Consider the following 20,225-nt stretch of genomic DNA (forward strand, 5'->3'; position numbering starts at 1 on the left):
CTATAATATAGGTTCTTACCTTACGTTGGGATTAAATGGCGTTGTATGAATTGTCCAGAAAAAAAATGTAATAAAGATAATTTACTAAATAATAACTTGCTATTTCTTACAATTAAATTTACTTGTCTTATTTACATACGAAACAATGCAGCGTAATGAACTGTTATTGTTTTAATTACAGTGTTTGTTATACATCCCGTATGTATTAAATCACTTGTATACACTTTGATTTAATTAAACACAATTATTTTCTTGTAATATTATTCAACTGCAAACAAATGTTGACAAATAAGAAACATTACATACACATTTTGTTTACATTCTGAAATATTAAATAATATTTCATCTAAATAAATTATTAATAAAGTTAACACAAGTAATTTTATGATAAATAAAGTTATTTTTCTCTCTCGACGTTTCGACTAGATTGCACTAACGATGGGTACAAGCTAACTGTGTCAATGTTTGGTATGGTAGGTTTTCCTACTAAAGTCCAACCAAAAAAAAACACAAATGTTTGAACTTAGTAGAAGTTAAATTTACAGAAATAAAAAATGTAGTGTCAGAATAATATTTGAAAAACCCATCTCGGTGTTGATGGTGATTCACAATTAATCATACTTTATCCATAGACTACGGTAACCGTTTACCATCAGATGGCTCTTATGCTTGTTTGTTACATAAGTAGCATTTCTGGTACTTACTATTTTTTATGCTACCTATGTAGTATACATAGCTAACTTAAAAAAAATAGTAAGTATATTACATCGTTCCTCTGGCGATCGTTTCTACAACTTTCTAACTTGTACGGCAATTTCAATGTCAATAAGTAGATCTTTTAAAATCTTAATTTGCATAAACTATGCGGTCACGTAATGGATTTAGTATTGTTTATTATATTTTAGTCTCTCCTTGCTTCTTCGTGAAAGTGAATCAGGTTCATAAATGCTCTCACTGTATGATTTTCTGTTTTATATCCCTGTCCCTCCCTGGAAAACATTGCGCTAAATTCCTGGTGAATTTGCCATGATAGGCTCACTGACCAGAGTTCATGTTGATCTTCCTCTACTCTTACTTCATTATCAATCATGACAAAATACAACAAGAATAATAAATAGTAACTTTATTTATCGCAACACAATCTAAAGAACTTGAGATTATCATTGTTATTTATGGTGAAATAGATTGGTTGCTAAAAGGTGCCTTAGGCTTTAGAACGTTTAGGTCTCAATAACATTGAAACATTCATGACTACCAACATCTGTTTCCGTGGTGTAGCGGTTATCACATCTGCCTAACACGCAGAAGGCCCCCGGTTCGATCCCGGGCGGAAACATTGTTTTTATCAAATATATATTTGTTTTATCAAATATAAAATAGCAATGTATAACATTTGCATTTTGTTGTTGATATTTACATTAAAACTTTCGATTTTTCTAAACAATGTATACATATAGAGCGCGTATATATATTCGATATTGGCACCCACCATCAATAGACTTCTATACAAAATTTCGATATTAAATTCAAATAAAATTCAAATACATAGTTTAAATATTAATGATATATAATGCTATATTTATAAACTGTCCCAAATTCAACTCGCTCGATATTTACTTTCATAGTCAATTACAATATTCACGTAACTTATCATTGCCATATCGATGTCCTAAACTTAGTGCCATAAATTTCGATTTATTGGAGGTTATGATAACGTTATTTTTATTAGTCCAATTATAAATCTTATCTAAATATGCGTTAATTCCCCTTAAAATATTTGATACTTCATTTACCTGGTACACATAAAACAGTTGTGTGTCACCTAGAATACATTAATATTACTTTATTGTACTAAAACTAAGATAAAATAATATAGAGTTCGGCATTATGTAGTGTGGTGTAATCCTAACAATACATAATTTTATTTATATGCATTTCTTCCTGCATTCGATATTTTATATCTACTATTTCAAAAACAAGAATGCATACGATTTGTTTTATCGTTGCGTTAATGTTTTTATAATTGTGATACATATTATCATAAATGAGAGTTCAATATCTATAATTGAATACTCTTGCTTCTCTTGTGACTACCCTTTTGAGTGCTCTTGTGAGTACTCTAAATACTCTTGTAAAATTTACTTACAGTACTAACAAATTACTAAAATATTCATATTTTTTATGTTGTAGTAATGTCATGACTACAAAAAATACTACTAAATAATTCAGTGTCACATAATATATATTATTTTCTATCTACAGTATCCTTTTTTTACCACGCTTAAAGTAGGTACTTAGTAGTCATTTTAATCCCATCATACAATGTCATTTGAGGCTCATTAATTTACTTATTAATCATTAAGTCAAACTACGAATTCTATAGGTAAGTATCAAATAATTCTTGTTTAATACCGAAAAATTCTGATTAAAATGTTTTCATAGATAATATTTTTTGTTTTATTTACTACTGCGACTGAAGCATCAATATCTGATAGTCACGGTATTCTGAAATGTAATGTACCATACAAAAATAAACAATTTGGACCGAAGCGTATAGATTCCGTTTGCACTGTATCAGAGTAGGTGCCCACCACCCGGGCATTGGGAGTCCCTTCCGCACCGGTGGCCTCCCATATTTTGCCCTATATAATACTGTATATACCTTATTATACAATTTGAAAGCTGTTAGTATTGCCGGCTCTTTCATCCATTTACAACTGACTGAAAATTACGAATTGGGCATATGTAACTTCAAACATATCTTATACTAACTGTGTCTTGGTTGCATCCACATGAAATTTATAGTTTATGTATTATTCTGGTGTATAAGCTATTATATTAATGTAAAGTTTCATCAAAATCCGTTCAGTAGTTTTTGCGTGCAAGAGTAACAAACATCCATCTATCCATCCGTCTATGCATCCTACTCACAAATATTCGCGTTTATAATATCAGTCAGATAGTTTTGATCATTTCTTAATAATTTGCAATTTTATACAGCAATGTTTTCACTTCTTATGTTAAAAAAAAATATATTTAATTAATAAATTTCATAAAAAGTTTAAATATAATGCCGTGTAAATTTAATATATAATTTAATCTTTTTTATAATGTATACACATATAACTATATGTGTGTGATATTTTAAAAATAGACCAAATGATAGTGACTGTTAATAAATAAGGAAATGACATGTCAGTTGCCAATTAAGTGATACATATTTTACCTGTGACAAGTTATTTGAAATGTCCTCTAAAATAATGTACTTAACCCAGTGACCCTCTGGTCACTGGTAAGTCGCTATGACATATGTTTTCACAGTAGGAATTACTACCAAACACGCAATCACGCAAATCCACCATAAATTGAACATCGTACATTAGAAATATTTTTTTGACACAGCCTAAAAAAATACTTTACAACTTATTAAGAAAATACCCAGATGTCTATTTTCTCTTTATTAGTTTTTTATTCTATAATATGACGTCAGGCATGGAAGCGGCCTTGCGTGTTATGGCTACGTTACCCAAAAATAACTTAATTAAAAGGGTTAAATATCAACTAACATTTACGTTAAACAAATGCACTTCATTTTTTAAGAATTATTAGATAGATGTAGAACACTTTATAACCAGGAATTAAAAATATAAAGTAAAATTGTATCGGATCTTTAGGAATGAACAAATATGACGTGTTGCAATTTGATTTTTAAAGAAAGGGGCAATTTTTAAATAGTACATATTTTTATTGACGGCCTTAGTGGTCTAGCAGTTTAGTACACCGCCTTACTTCCGATGGTCGCGAGTTCGATTCCTTGCACAATGTAAACATTTGTTATTCGTGAGTACGATTGTTTGGTCTGGGTGTTTTATATGTATATTATGTATGTATTAAAAAATGTATCTATGTATTTATAACAGTTATCCAGTACCTATAACATAAGCTCTGCTTAGCTTGGAAATAGATGGCGCTATGTGAATTGTCCTGAGGTGTTACGATAAAAAAAACATAATTTAACATATCAGTAGATGCACTTTTTTTTTAAACAATAGAAATCGTTTACTTTCAGCAAATATATAGCTGTTATGCGGTAACTATGAAAAAAATACAGAGTACTTTTTTAAATTCAGAGAACATATTTATCACAAATGTTAGCGCATACCATGAGGAAATCTTGATGCATACAATGAGGTTGTTTGCATGACGATTGGCTGTGCCTCGGCGGCTCTACAGTGGCGTAGCTAATAAGGTCCCCCGGTTACAGTCTCTGCCGAACCAATTATGGAAACGAACTTTACTTAATTGACTTGTCTGAATGTTCTGACCTGTGTGCCTCGAGAGGGAATCGTAATTCGGAATCAGGGACTCGAATATTTGCAGATATTTTATGCCTTATATTGACGACACATTCAATTCAAATATCATTTCTGTACAAAATCGAGCATATAAGAAAACAATTTATTTAAATCGTGTGTTATTTAAGATATATAGTAGGTAATGTATTGTTTTCCTAATAAATAAAAAATATTTTTTATAATTAAAAAACTATATAAACGTAGAAAACAATTTGTACAATTTTCAATATTGTGGTAGAAAAAAGCGTAAGTTGTTCAATAATGTACACCATTTTATTGCTCTTTGAAGCTAAAAAATTATAGAATAAAGCTGTATAGAGATCTTTACCCAATAGTGAAACATAAATCAATATTAAAAAAGCTGTTGCTTGAGTATCTTGTAGCGCATTTGTGGTAAATGTGCAACCACATGACTTTGGTTACGACGCCTTCAAAAAAAGGAATACAGTGAGGTTTGTAGGAGGTAAAAATACCACATATTTCACTCGCTTCCTGAGGGATCAGCTCAAGATTTTCCACATGGTAAAAAGATATTTTTTGACATCCTCTAAATACTTACAAATATAGGTACCTGTCGTAAACTTTGGGCAATACGGCGGTATTTGCAACATGTATTGTCATCGGACCCCAACAAATTCTTTTATGCCTTCCCTTTATTGATAAAAGAAATTGGCTGCCAATCGGAGCATTTACGAGGGGCGCGATGCAACACGATTGCAGCTTACTGATATTTCGTATCCACTGGTATTTTTATTCCTTCCAAATGACTTGTGTTGGGGTGGATGCGATTCTTGCGATATGTTCTCAGCTTAAGTTATAAGGGATTGATATTTCTGGAAAATATCAAGTTATCTTATATATAACACATTGATAATTGTATGTTCTTATTTTACTACCCGCTCTCCCGCGGTAGTAAAATAGGTGCCCCTATATTGAAAATTTAGCTAAATGATCATAGATATTTATTTAAATAGCCAAATTATATCATAAATCACCGCCATTATCGATATAATTAAACTACAAAAATGTGTATTCTATTCCAAATATAGAGGAAAGATTTCATGTTTTTGTTTAAGATTTCAATTAATAAATTCAAATGTTTAACCGATTTTAAAACTCCTAACTATAAAGCGCTACTTTGTTATTTATGACTAAGGTTTTTTAAAAAAAATTGAGATGTACCATAATTGTGAAGTCGAGTCGCTATGATGGCGTGTAAACTGCAAAGAAAGTCAACTTTAGAAAAGAGATGACAACATTTGTTGGTGGATATAGAAGTTGGCCAAAATTTAATGAAAAGAATTAGCAAAATAGTTCATAGCTACGATTGATTAGTTTTGAATATGAAATTAAAATGTATATTAAGGGAGTAAAATGAAGATGCTACAACCAAACTCGAAGTGTACCAGTCATAGTTGCTCTAAAGCCTCTGTTATTAGTAAACAATTTCTAACTTTTTCAATAGAAATCATATTTCCACTCTAATTTTACGTCAGTAAGGCATTTAATCGATCGAACATTGTGAAGGTAGTATAGAGATTTCATCAATTCATCATACATTAACAATGAAACTAAATAAAATAGTTCTAATTCAGCTCTATCTTTCTAGACTTGCCGATCACTATAGTACCTAGTCAATTAAGTACTCGCTCGTATTGGTCTGATCAGATATCTACTACTATCTATCTACTTACTACTAAGTATTGTTTTATATATACCAAAGGCTTTTACCCCATTTATGTGGGTGAATGGGTCACACCGTAAGTCACGTGAAGGTCGGACGTGAGCGCATTACGACTGGTTTGACGTATGGTTCGATACATCGCCCCGTACGTGATTTGTGTGAGAATGGCCTGATAGAAAAGTGTTCGAAGTACACAGAAGAACAATTTTCGTTGTAGTAATTCTGAACTGTCTCACAGAGGTCAACTTGGTGTTCACAATATCAACTAAACTGTGGTAATTAATGATTTTTAATACTGTGTTAAAAGAACTATTTAACACCACAGTTTAGTTTTAGTAGCTTAGACGAGTTTTTTTGAAGCTAAGCTGCCACTACCGTTTCTTGTGGCAAACACCAGGAATTTATCAAGATGATTTCCAAAGGGATCCGCGTTCAAGTCGACCTAATAGAGTACCTAAGGGGGGAAGGGGATTGTTAGTAATGTGGACTCATGACATGGTACCATATCAGGTTGACGTTCACGCGGTTCCCCCTGTAAACCATCGTGATAAATTCCTGGTGAAATTGTCACGATGGGCTAACTAACCTGACCTCTTGCTCATCTTATCATCCTGCACTGGTGCCCCGCCAGCGTAAGCCGTTAGCGCAGGTGGGTGCATCATTCCATTATCACCCATAAAAAAATAAATAGAGTACCTATATTGCTAACAATATCTCGATGGGGAAATTACTAATTAAATTTAACAGTCTAGTCGTAAGTTTCCTCTCATCTCTCGCCTACAACACGATGGACCCGGTATCCTTACAGTGAATAAATGGAATGCTAAGACGCCCGTCTTTCTCTCTCCTGTCCTCTCTAGATACACGAATATGAAGCGATATAGCTACAAAATTTAATAAGCATAATTTGCGGTCTGTTACAATTATTCTCTGACCATGTCTATGGGGCATTCTAGCTTATATTGAACACAGTAAAATAATACATTTATATATTTCTTTCTTTGATCTTAAATTATTTCGGACAAGACACGACTTTCCTGAGAGTAATAAACAGTCATGCAGACAAACAAATTTATAGTACAAATGTTATTGAATAGCTTAAATTAATGTAACCACACAGTTAGCAATAAAGATTTATACTATTCTATTTTATTTTAAGCATTTTTTAATATTAGTATATCTATACAAATAAGAGCCTAACTACTTAATTATTCTATGGATGAACAATAATAATAATTATGATGCAGTACAATTCAGACTGCGCTATCTAGTCTCAAGCTAAGCGCATCTTGTGTTATGGCTACTGAAGAACTGATAAAAATATTTTTTTTAACATATACATTATATACATAGTTAAACACTCCGACCTATATACATATATACAAAGAATCATATTCACGAATACAAATGTTTGTACCATGCGAGAAATCGAACCCACGCCAATCGCAGTAAGGCTGTGTACTGGACGGGCTGAACCACTAGACCATCGAGGGCGAATGTTTAGTCTGACTTTACGCAAAAATATTGTGTAAATTGGTTGATATGATGATAAATGATGGAATGTTACACATGAAAAAAATTATAAAAATACATATGAAGACTAAGCTGCAGGCAGTCGTTAGTTAAATATTATTTATATATTTATATAACATTAGAACATTATGCGATGTTATTTTTGAATTACTTTTTATTCAACAATTTAACTCAATTAAAAATAAATGTGCTAATAAAACATACCTAACTTTAAATCACATTCATGTAATTGGTTTTTAATTTTGTTACATTATTATCTGCCACTAAATAGATATAATGTAAGTAATAAAGGTGTATCTTCGAGACACACCTTTATTAATTAGAGAATATATTGACTTAGTAATTAATACAATGATATTCTAAAATTATGTATAACAGTATTTTATTATAGATTAATGTAATTAGCTTCACCTCAAATATTTAGATTATTTTAGCTTTGAAAGATCTTGAACTATAAAAAATAATAATAAATAAAACTATATACCTATGTATATACTACTACCGCATAAACTTTTGACTGTGACGACAAATATTCGCAACAACATTTTGATTAAATTCATTTGTTAATCCATTAATGTTTACTTCCATGTTGATCGGTTGGATAATTTTTAAAGATTAATAGACTTTTTTATACTTGTTATCATTTTTTCATTAGAAAAATGTTAAATTATTTTTAGCTTTAGATATAATAATTTATGGCCTTCCTATTAGTTTATACCATCTAGAATAGATACGTGAAGTTATGGTACCTTACTGGCCATTTAAATTTGTTAATATAAAAAAGGAATGTACCTATTCTTTATAATGTCACTCAATAATAAAATACGATTATATCTGTTTGCATATTTAAATGATCTTTCCTAAACTCTTTATTTACGGACTATATTTATCTTAAAACTTCCAACTTTATCTACAGAATACTGCCATCTTTCTAGTAATAATGTAAACACTGAATATACCTGCTAGCGACATCTAGCGAAAGTTATGGTCATGTTCTCAATTCGGATATTTTAACGCCTATGACTTGGTATTCTCAACTTGTGAATTAAAGCATACCGAGAATACAATGCGAAAAAAATCACTGACGTTTCTATGATACCAGTATGGTCAACAAAATTTCCTTAGTAATGTATGGAGTCTACGATATCGACATCGACTACGAGAGCGATAAGTAGACACTAAAAATATTAATATATTTTTCTTTCAATATATTCAGCATATTTTTTCTTTTTTCGCCAACCCCAAGTTAATGCGATGAAAAAGACGTAGATGATATTTTTATATTAATCCGTACATTTGACGTATAATATACAAAAATATAAAATATATGAATGAATATCGATGTCTATGAATAGAGATCGCTTAGCGATACGAGATAGACCGCCTTAAATATATTTTTGTGACTGGTGTAATAAAGTGATTATACACTTTATTTATGTAAATAATAATAAAAATAAATGTAATAGTAAACATTTTATTTCTTCATTTATTATTATAATAAGTTAAGTGACTTCGACTTAGATTTTCATACAATAAAATATAATTATTAAATTGCCTCCAAAACCTGCTATTGTTGCATCGGACACACTATGCTTTGATACCTATCAAAGTAGTACCTAGTTGTACCTACAATAAGGGATCAATTATTTGCCAAATTATCTAAATAAAGATCTATTTAAATACATGTCATGATAATAATTTTTATTTTGTTACTAATTTTACACTATGACACTATCAAAATCTATACGTAAATATATTAATTTATTCGTCTCACATCTTACTACTTCTGTCTAACTGTGTGGGAAAAAATATTAACTGGCGACCCAGCGAAGGTCAGTATCAATGAGATTGACGTCAGTTAGCATGTCAGTTAAAATAGTTTGTGTCAGTGAAATGTATTCCACGCACGGTTTTGCATTCGGGTAGTGTTATTGATCCACCAAATCATTCGTAACATTTTTAAAATAAGATATACAAACATTTATTTCGACCGTCTTCAGTAATTTAATTTCACCAGTAGATACAACTCAGTTTTCAAACTGTGTGTCCTTATTTTTTTACCGTTGTTTAACATATAATTATCACGGGGAGTATAAATTGTGAGGCGGGAAATAGCCTTTAATCGATTAAGTATTATGTTTTCTCGTATTCTTTCTGACGTGAACAAGATGTTTTTTAGAGTTTTATATACGTTTAGTCTCTACTTAGTATTTACGAATGCTTACGAAGTCGATAGCTATGATTTTCTCATGCCCAATGTCTGGCCGCATAGGGTAAGTACCTTTTCCCGACTTTTTTAATTACTTAATACTGTAATTTAAAATAATGTTAAGTATTAGTGTTTTGTCAATGAGCTTTAAAACGTAAAAATAAATAAACGTGATAGTAATACTTATAAAGCATTAATATCTTGTTTATTAAATAATACATATTTTAAAATGACGGATTTCTCGCTTCATTACTAATTATTCCATTATTTAGTAACTGTCACAGTTTAAAGTTACTTGTGTCTCTTGTGAATTATATAGTTTTTAATATATATAATAATAAATAAGAAATTGTATATGTTGTATATATTGAAAGCATTTTTGTTTTTGTGATTGCTTTAGATTGTTTGTCAGGTAAATTTAAAAGACAATTTAATAAACCTGATTTAAATCAGAACATATAATGAGATTAAATCATCTAAACATTTTTTTTTGCAAGGAGCATAAATAGGTATCTATAGAATTTTGTAACTAGTTAGACATGCCTTGGTACACTACCAAAATTATAAAAAAGTACTGCAATAAAAATATAGGAAAAAAAAAATTTTTTTTTTAAAAAATATGACCAATTTTGATATGGTATGCTAGAGTTAAATATGCAGCATTACTATGTGTACTAGATGCTCAAAACACTGTATTGTAGTTGTATTTTTTTTGTGTAAAACCCTTTTTTTAATAAATTTAGTCTTTTTCAATTCTTTATCAATGTATTAATTTTTCAATTCTTTATATGTGTATCAATAGACAACCATCATACATAGATGGTTGTCTATTTCCATCATGTTACAGTCATTTCCAAAATATGGTAGTTACTGCCCATCAGGTATATATCATATATATCACTGACTCTTATGCCACTGTTCAGTGCATTAATTTTATTTATTTTAACTATCACTGTATGTCATAATAAATTTCCATTGAGTGCTTTTGAAACCCCATTTAGCTACAGCCGGAGCAATAGCAGAATTCATATTCACCCTTCTTCCTCAAACTTCAATTGTGAATTATTTTTTTCGAAAATAGAATTCATATTCACCATTCTTCCTCAAGCTACTACTATTTGAATTAATATACCGAAACTCTCACCACAACTGTATATTAAATTAAATTAAATTTTATTTAACAATCCAAATTTGAGAAAAATATTAAGAAAACTAGAATTGGTAGGCCTTAGTAAAAGTTTAATTCAAAAGTAAAGTGGATGCTCCAACAAATATATTATAAGTAATTAGAATTTGTTAAAACCTATAAAAATACTAACAGTAACTGATTTGAACAACTGCTCTTTTTATTACATCCAATGGTTTTAAAAAAGGAAATATATTAAATTTGAAATATAGTATCACCTGTACATAGTTGTACATATATTCTATTAGTACATAGCAATATGTACACACACACAGTTAGACATAAGTGATGACATCATGACCTTGTTAGCTAACTAATATTATTGATCACAGTTGCAAAATAGTTTGGTCACATCTTTATTTGAATATATTTTATATATATAAAATAAATTATTATATTATTAACATAATGTAAAAGTTAATTAACACACAATAAACACACTAATTTGAGGAATTATTCCACTGTTTTAAAGGACAAATTATTCCAGAATATCATCTCTGAGAGGATTCGAACCTACTACCATCGGATGTAAGGTAGTGCACTTAACTGCTAGACAATTGAGACTATCAATTTATGATTGACCTCTTAGCTGTTATCACTAAACAAGGTTTCAGTATGTTGCTGTTGTTTTATGATCCCAATAAATAGATCTATAGGGAATTTAATCAAATTTTTCCGTAGACATTAGTTACCTTGGCGTAATGCCTGGTGAGTTGCTGTGTGTGTAATAATTAGTCAACATCAATATTCAGAATACTGAAATACTGGAGAATCTGACGACCTTGGTGGTATAGCGGTCCAGCACACCGCTTTATGTCCAATGGTCGCGGGTTCGATTCCTCGCACGGCACAAACATTTGTATTCACGAGTATGATTGTTTGTATCGGTCTGGGTATTTTCTATGTATAATATGTATGTATTTACGAAAAAAAAATTCTATGTATTTGTATCAGTTATCTAGTACCCATAACACAAGCTTTAGCTAGCTTAACGTGAATTGTCCTGAGATTATTATTATTATTATTACTCTGATAATAATAATAACTCTGAGTCTGGAGAATGTAAACCTCACCTAACCTGAATGTAATATTGATTAATGTATTTTTGCTAATCTTCTATGATCTTTATACATACATATAATATTAACTTTCTCTTAGTTTAACAACGAGCTGTGCCCGCGGTTTCACCCGCATTAAATTTCAATATAATATATAGCCTATGTCTTATTCTGATGCATAAGCTAATATTACTGTAAACTTTTATCAAAATCTGTTCAATAATAATATAAGTCATTACTTGCTCTATTTCTGTTTTTTTTCCGTAATGTTACTTCATTACAATTTCATTTAGATATCGCCTTATGTGTCTATGTACCATTGTTATCAAATTGACCACAAATAGAGATTTTAATAATCAATAACCACTTATGATACGCCTACATCTGCGTGTAGGTGTAGAAGTCTCAATAAGTGGATTTCATTGGAAATATTTACTCAGCCCTTGTAAATATAGGTATTTGATCTATATTTGACGGCCCCGGTGGTCGTGCGGTTTAGTAAACCGCCATTCTTCCGATGGTAACGGGTTTGATTACATTCGCACGGTACAAAAATTTATTTTCACGAGTATAATTGTTTGTGTCTGGGTGTTTTCCATTATATGTATATATTTACAAAAGAAAATGTATCAATGTATTTATGTCTGTTGTCTAATACCCACAATACAAGCTCTGGTAAGCTTGGGACTAGGTGGTGCTGTGGGAATTGTCCCGGTGTTATATAGGGCTACCAAATTGTCATTCCCTTCTACAGAGCATAATATTAGATGTATACATTATTATGTGTTGGAATTTCGTGACCCTTATCTCATTATTTTATTTCTACAAAAGAATGTGCTTAGTAAATCAAATATTTGGTTTTGTGTAAATTGTCCTCAAAAAACACCTGTTGCCGTTATCCTCTGGAATATAATGGACCAATGAACTGCAGTAATGTCTAAATAAAGACCTATTTAGATTGCAGTGAAGAAATTTTAGTATGATATAATCAGGAAATCATCATAATCGTGAAATTTCTTTATAGCAGAGAATTTGGTATCTTACATAGTATAATAGCGAATATTATTAGGCGATATTAGTAGACAATTTATATGATCTTTTTTTCTATTTTAGGACGAGTTGTACCTTTGCACGCCGATCAGGATTTCACCACAGACCAATTATTACATAGGTATGTATTATAGATTAATATTTCTCTATATCTTCTGGCCACCAAATGGTCCGGATAGAGAGCCATAGAGTATAAAAATATCAAATTGTCAATGTACCTTTTTGAAATAGAATGGTAATAATTACAAAAGTATGTTGTCTCAGTCCTAATCTGTTAAATATTTATTAGTTTAATGTGACATGATGTAACCTTAGAACCAATACTATGCTATATATAATAATATATTCTAGGTATTACAGGATTACATAACGTTATACCATCGTCTGTTAATCAAGATGAATCCCACGAAGGTACTATAATTGTCTCGACTTCACGGGTCTCTGAAACTATAGATCTGTACTAAAATTACATGTATAATTGAAGAGTTTGTTTGTTTGATTGAATGTGCAAGTCTCTGTCACTACTAGATCGAATTGAAAAATTCTTTTTGATGTTGGATCGACCATTTACCTAGGAACGCTATGGGCTACGACAGTGGAGCATCCATGAAAAATCATGCATAAAAGTGGGAATAGAGACGCAGGTCAAGTAAAGCGGGTCACCTAGTTATATATCTTGACACATTACTTTTAATTTGGTAAATAAATGTACTGTTGTCTATGTATTTCTTTACAGTGGGTTTCGAACCAAACGCGTCGATGCACACTGCTCATCACATGCTCCTGTATGGCTGTTCAGACCCGGGCTCCAATGATTCAGTGTGGTACATAATGTTTAAAACTCGTTTATTGCTACATGATATTTACAACAAATTTTTTTAATAGCAATGGCTAACAATCTAGTATTCTAGCTACTGGTAAGCAGGAACCATCTCCTATATAAAAAATATGGAACATAATCCACGGGCAACATGTCTTTTTGTCTTTTTACTATGGATAATAATGATGAACGCACCTGCGTTCGTGACTTACGCTAGCGAGGCACCACTCACACGAGGATGATAGAATGAGCATAAGGTCAGGTCAATAAGCTCATCATAAAAAACAAGTTTACTAAGAATTTATCACGGTACTTTCCATGGTGAACTGCGTTAATGGGGTTATTAGTTCGCATTACTAACAAACCCCCTTCATTCCCGGCCATAATGTACTTTTTAACGATAATAATAGAATGGTGCCCGCCTGCGCTAACGATTTACGCTGGTGAGCACCAGTGGAGGATGATAAGATGAACACGAAGTCAACTCAGTTAGCCCATCATTACAAATTCACCAGGAATTTGTCACGATGTCCAGGGAGAACCGCGTGGAAGTCAACCTGACATGGTAGATTGCTAGCAATGGGGTTATTAGTCCACATTACTAATAATCCCTTTACTCCCCGGGCATTACGATATTATGTGACACCCCTGGTACCATTGATGTGTTGCCATCCCAGACGACTAATGTCTTTTATACAGTAATTTCCAGGCTAATCGAACACTATAACCGAAACACAGCTTAGAAAACAAGCTTCTTAGTGGCTGTAATATATGTATTAAACTGAGATATGGTTTCAAGTCCACCTCTGGTGAAACTTGTGTATGTGTATGTATTTTTTTTTCGCTGTACTTGCTTAGTAAACCTGTCTCACATTATTTGGTTCAGTCGGATAATTGTCCCATGCCCGTTCCGGTTGGCGATTTTCTCAAGAGGGCCGAGCTGAATGCCAAATGCACCAATTGAACGGTAGTCGTAGAGGAGAATCCTACGGCTGAACCTAATAATGTGAGGCCAGATTTAATTGTCTACGACCTTCATACAAGTACGAGCAATAATTTAACTGATATCGCAGTGGTATGATAGGTATATCAGCGTATCAAATGTTAACAAACCAGTATTGATTTTTATAATCAAGCACCGTAGTCCCTAGGTTGCCAAACTTTATGCATACAGTTCAGTGGTAGGTACTTCAGGTGTTGCGTCCAGAAGATATATTAGTCTTGCCTGCGTATCACGTAATCTATACATATAAATAAAATAGAAGTATCTGCTTATAATTTCTAATTAACAACTTTTTACTAATTTGTAAAAATTATGTCCTAATATGTAAGCTAATCTCTAAAACAGTTGGAACGATTTTGACGTGACATTCACTCGCAGATAGCTACTGTTACAAGGAGTAACGTAGGCTACTTTTATTTTAGACATCTAAGCAAAGATAGACAAATATCACGCGGACGTAGTCGCGGGTAACAGCTTGTTCATAATAAAATTAGGTGCCTTGTGTAGTAAAACGTCAGATGATTCTCGAACTGATTTATTTTAATGACGTATTCTATAATCCAAATCAATACAAACTGTGCAACATATCCACACAAAATCATATTATAAAATTATTACTACAACTTGTATGAGCCAATCATGTTTATGAACTGGTCGTTCATAACCATGATTGGTTCAACTATGGAGTTTACTCTACCTTTAGCTTTCGGAATGTCACTCATGAGTACGGGCGTCGTATATCACGCTAAATGTACTAACATAAGTTATCATTAACTTCCAGGAGCTGTGGTGAGATGCAAAGCAACGAGATCGATGATATGTACAGTACTGCCAGTCCCTGTCGTTCTGGATCACAGGTAAAATCACTTAAAATCTGCAAACAAATACAGTGAAATAAAATAATAAAAATCTGAAATGTATAGAACAAAATAGAATAGAAACTCATTTATTCACATAAACTTATATTGAAACACTTTTGAATAGTCATCACATTTTTTCAATCTCCAGAAAGCTGTCTTATCACAAGAAAAATGAGCAAGAAACTTGCGTGTTGCTGTTTTAAATAATTTTGTTGTTACGTACAACAAAATTATTTAAAACAAAAAATTATTTACATTTTTAAGTTGAAATGTGTGAATACGAACCACCAACTAACACTAGTTCAATTAAACTCAATATATGCAATGTATATCATCAAAATAATTAATCATCTGCAAAAATTCAATGAAATGAAATAAAAAAAAAACTTTATTAAATAGGATGGTCTACCGTGGTATACTGGTCTCAGTACAAACTTCGTCATCTATCACTATCATTTATTTATTTACGAATTCGAATCTTGTCTATCGGAATAATAAAGTTCATTTTTCTTTACGTATTAAAATGTAGACGTTTTAATACTGATGTACTTTAATAATGCACATAACGAATATATTATTGTTGTAGATTGTATACGCCTGGGCTCGAGATGCACCAAGCCTGCATCTGCCTGAGGATGTCGGCTTTCTTATTGGCAGGGACTCGCCCATCAAGTACTTAGTACTGCAAGTACATTACATGCATGGTTTCCCAGGTGAATGTTTATATAATAAATAATAATAAATAATAAAATGTATATATATTTATCTAAAACTAGCTGTACCCGCAACTTCGTCTGCGTGGAATTTAACTTTATTTTCTAAAACAAAAGTAGCCTAAGTTACTCCTTATTACTAACTCAGCTAACTGCCAAAAAAAGTCCCGTAAAGTTATATTTGTTTTAGAATTATAACTTTAACCTGAGAAATGCGACTTTTTGCATTTCGTATTTATTTTAAAATACTGTGTAAGATATATATTAATGATGCATTGATTTGAGGTCTAGTTGATTTATTTGTATCTTGTAATTGCAGGGGGCAAGACCGACAATTCTGGAGTATTTCTCAAATATACGAAGAAACAGTAAGTTTTTATTATTTCTAATATTAATTATTTCTTTCTCTCTGTTCTCTCCTTTGAGTATGATTATTTATTGGGTACTACTCCCAGAAGTTATTATAAAAGGCAACTGATTCTACATGCTAGTTATATTGTAGTCTTACATAGACGTGTATAAAACGGGAAGTATACGCAATAGTAGATATTGCTACTGTCGAAAAGTGCCACAGAGTAAAAAGTTTACTGCATTCCGTGGTTCCGTGGTATCTCCGCTTTCCTGCGTTCAACGTTTTAAATTGATAATTTTACAAGAAGTTGTTACAAGAATAAATAAAATAAAAGTATATCGTACTAGCTATGCCTGCTAAAAAATAAGATGCATGTAAATTTATTTATTTACATAAAGTATTATTTTCACTGTTTTTCGTTATGACTGCTCTACAACGCTATTTCTACCTGAAGTTTAGCCGGTAGAGAATGCCATACAGCATTACGCTTGCCTCTTGTACTTTTTATTGTGCAACATAAAATAAAATAAAAATATATAAATTTTCAGTATGCCACGACAAGCGGGCGTGATACTCCTCGGCACAGGTGGAATGGTACCTCCCAATGGCATTGAGCACATGGAAACAGCCTGCACCGTCCGCGAAGACAAGGTCATACACCCGTTTGCTTTTAGGACACATACCCATGCTCTCGGTGAGTTCTAATAAGAAAATTCTATAGTATGTGTTAGCATAGACGGAGGAAATTGTTTCCCGTTTGTTAGAAGTATAGTATATATCTATAGTCTGAGGTATATAGATGTTGTATTATATCAGTAAAAGAATATTTCTCTATGTAAAGGTAGTTGTAAAATAGTTTAGATTGCAATTAACAGAGCAATGGTTGGTTTCTATAAAGTTATTAGAAATTTATAGAGAAAAAGAAAATTGCAACTTTCGTGTTTAGTACGCATTAATAATATAGTTATTCGGTAAAGCTAGGGAAGGTACTTTTATTTACCATATACCATAAATATTCGTGTAAAGGTATTGAGAACAAATATTCGCTTAATTAATAATAAATATTATAAATTCATTTTTTAATTTAATATAATATAATCGCCATCTACCACTTTCTGTTCTCTCTCGTCTACCCAAAGGTTGTCTGGAAGAGATTGCTTACACGATAAGACCGCCTTTTGCAAGTTACTTCTGGTGCAATAAAGTGTAAATAAATAAATATAATAGAGTATTAGATTATAGTTTATTAAAAAAGAAAATTATGTGATTACAATTCAATTATAAACATTAGTACAACCGGGCGAGAGTAGTATTTTGGTATAAATTAAAATAATATGTATTTAATATTTCAATATATTGCACAGGTCGTGTTGTATCTGGATACGTAGTACGCCGAAAGAACTTCGGTGACGTATGGCAGCTTATCGGAAAGAAAGACCCCCAGTTACCACAAATGTTCTATCCGGTGGTGAACGACTCGCCAATAGGCAGAGGTGACGTTTTAGCCGCTCGCTGTACCATGAACAACACTCACGACTACCCTGTTAACATTGGGTGAGCGTTTTTTTTAGTTACTGCCAAAATGTTATACAAATTATAAATAACTAGCATCTACCCATTTCTCGGCTTGTTCTATACTATAACACTCATATACGTATAATTATTATAGACAAATTGTATAGTAGCTGTAGTGAATGGAAGAGAAAAACATATTAGGCCGACCCCAAAATAAATGGGATAAGGAAAAAGTAGATGATGATGATGATGATGTAGTGAAAGAAAATATAAGTGCATAAATGACAAAATAATGTTATTTCTATACGAATAACGTTTTTTTGAAATTACTAATCTGTGTGAAATTATTACTGTATAATATTACACTATTGTGTCGTCGTAGTAATAAGATTAATGATCACCATTTAAATTCCTCCCCAGAGCTACAAACAAGGACGAAATGTGCAACTTCTACCTAATGTACTGGGTGCAGGATGACTCTCCTCTAGAACAGAAGTACTGTTTCTCAGCCGGGCCTCCCTTCTACTTCTGGCATAAGGCGCCGTTGAACTTCAATCGTATTCCAGAACTGGAAGCCAGCACGTTGTAAATCACAAGGTATTAGCTAATTTATGACGTACGAGGGACTAATCGACTTTTTCCATTAACTAACGAATTCGGCTGGTTGTATTGAAATGCGAATGCATAAATCGATAGACTTAAAGCTGCGTATTTAATTATTAGTTAGTATCGAGACTTCTTTGTGATGGATATTACGTATATTTTGTTACTATTGCTACACGATTGAGATTGCACTTAAAATAAGCTAGTAGCCCGTCCTAACTTTCTCTAGATTAAGAAATATGCAAAATATATGTCCATTATATGTATATAATAATGTAAATCCCGCTTTCTCTTGGTCCATGGCATTACGCGTGAACGGCTGGACCGATTTCGCTAATTCTTTTTCTGTTGTTTTTGTTGTCAGAACGTTTGTATGAAAGAAAAAATGTAGAAAGTTATGCGGAACATTACAAAAATTGCAAATTACATAATAAAGATAGGATTTTTTGCATATACACAGTCACAAAAATGTCTTATATTATTAGGTTAGATGATAAAAAAAATAAATTGACTAGTCATTTCTTTTTAGTGAGCTATATAGAAAATTAAAAGTCGAATCGTATAATGCAATTTAAAAATCCTAGTATGATTAGTCCCTTATTCGTCTATGCTCTGGATTAAGCGGTCAATTGATCTTGGTGTATATCATATTTATGAATATTTATTGCAGTGTTTGTATTGTCTTTTAGAATAATTGTATATTTGCAAAAATATTATACTATTTGAGATCTTGCAAAATTTGCTCGCCTATATTTCTGAAACCAGTTGTTGAATAGTTCTTATGTTATTATATATGATTAGACAGATATATGAATAAGCATGACAAATAGAGTTGCATTTTAGTATAGATCTGTCTGTCACAAAATTGAATGCTTACAATCCGCAACTAGGAATAAAAGTAAGTTCTATAATTTTACTGTGATTAACTTACTTTGAGTTTACTTTTAAACATCGGTTTAGTAAAAGAATAGTGTTTTAGATGTCATATTCTATTTAAATTTTTAGTAGAGTTTTTGCCGCTTAATCACATATTAAGCGGTTTCATTAACGGGCACATAACCTGAAAAAATAAAAATCAACGTAACAGGGTAGGGTAGTTTGAAATACTTGATTCATAAGCACTACGTATTTTGTAGATTTACTAGCTGTGCCCGCGGTTTCACCCGCGTGAAATTTATAGCCTATATGTTATTCTGATGTATAAACTATATTACTATAAATTTACATCAAAATCGGTTCAGTAGTTTTTACGTGAAAGAGTAACAAACATCCATCCATACTCAT

At 31.7% G+C, this 20,225-nt stretch overlaps 1 protein-coding gene and 1 non-coding gene across 2 annotated transcripts; both read left to right on the forward strand.

The window, feature by feature from the left end:
* The first annotated feature begins 1,263 nt into the window (after positions 1-1,263).
* On the forward strand, positions 1,264-1,336 carry Trnav-aac (transfer RNA valine (anticodon AAC)). Its single transcript has one exon. It is a non-coding gene; the product is annotated as a tRNA-Val (tRNA).
* Positions 1,337-9,507: 8,171 nt separating this feature from the next.
* LOC131848982 (peptidylglycine alpha-hydroxylating monooxygenase) lies at positions 9,508-19,951 on the forward strand. Its single transcript, XM_059198957.1, has 9 exons — positions 9,508-9,845; positions 13,139-13,196; positions 13,812-13,899; positions 15,680-15,755; positions 16,345-16,471; positions 16,791-16,839; positions 17,372-17,517; positions 18,188-18,377; positions 18,759-19,951. Exons 1-9 carry the CDS (start codon positions 9,708-9,710, stop codon positions 18,925-18,927), a joined length of 1,041 nt encoding a protein of 346 aa, XP_059054940.1. The 5' UTR covers positions 9,508-9,707; the 3' UTR covers positions 18,928-19,951.
* Positions 19,952-20,225: the final 274 nt, after the last annotated feature.

The sequence above is a fragment of the Achroia grisella genome, unplaced genomic scaffold (assembly GCF_030625045.1).
Source record: "Achroia grisella isolate CSIRO2021 unplaced genomic scaffold, CSIRO_AGI_Agris_v1 utg1096, whole genome shotgun sequence".
Classification (NCBI taxonomy): Eukaryota; Metazoa; Arthropoda; class Insecta; order Lepidoptera; family Pyralidae; genus Achroia; species Achroia grisella.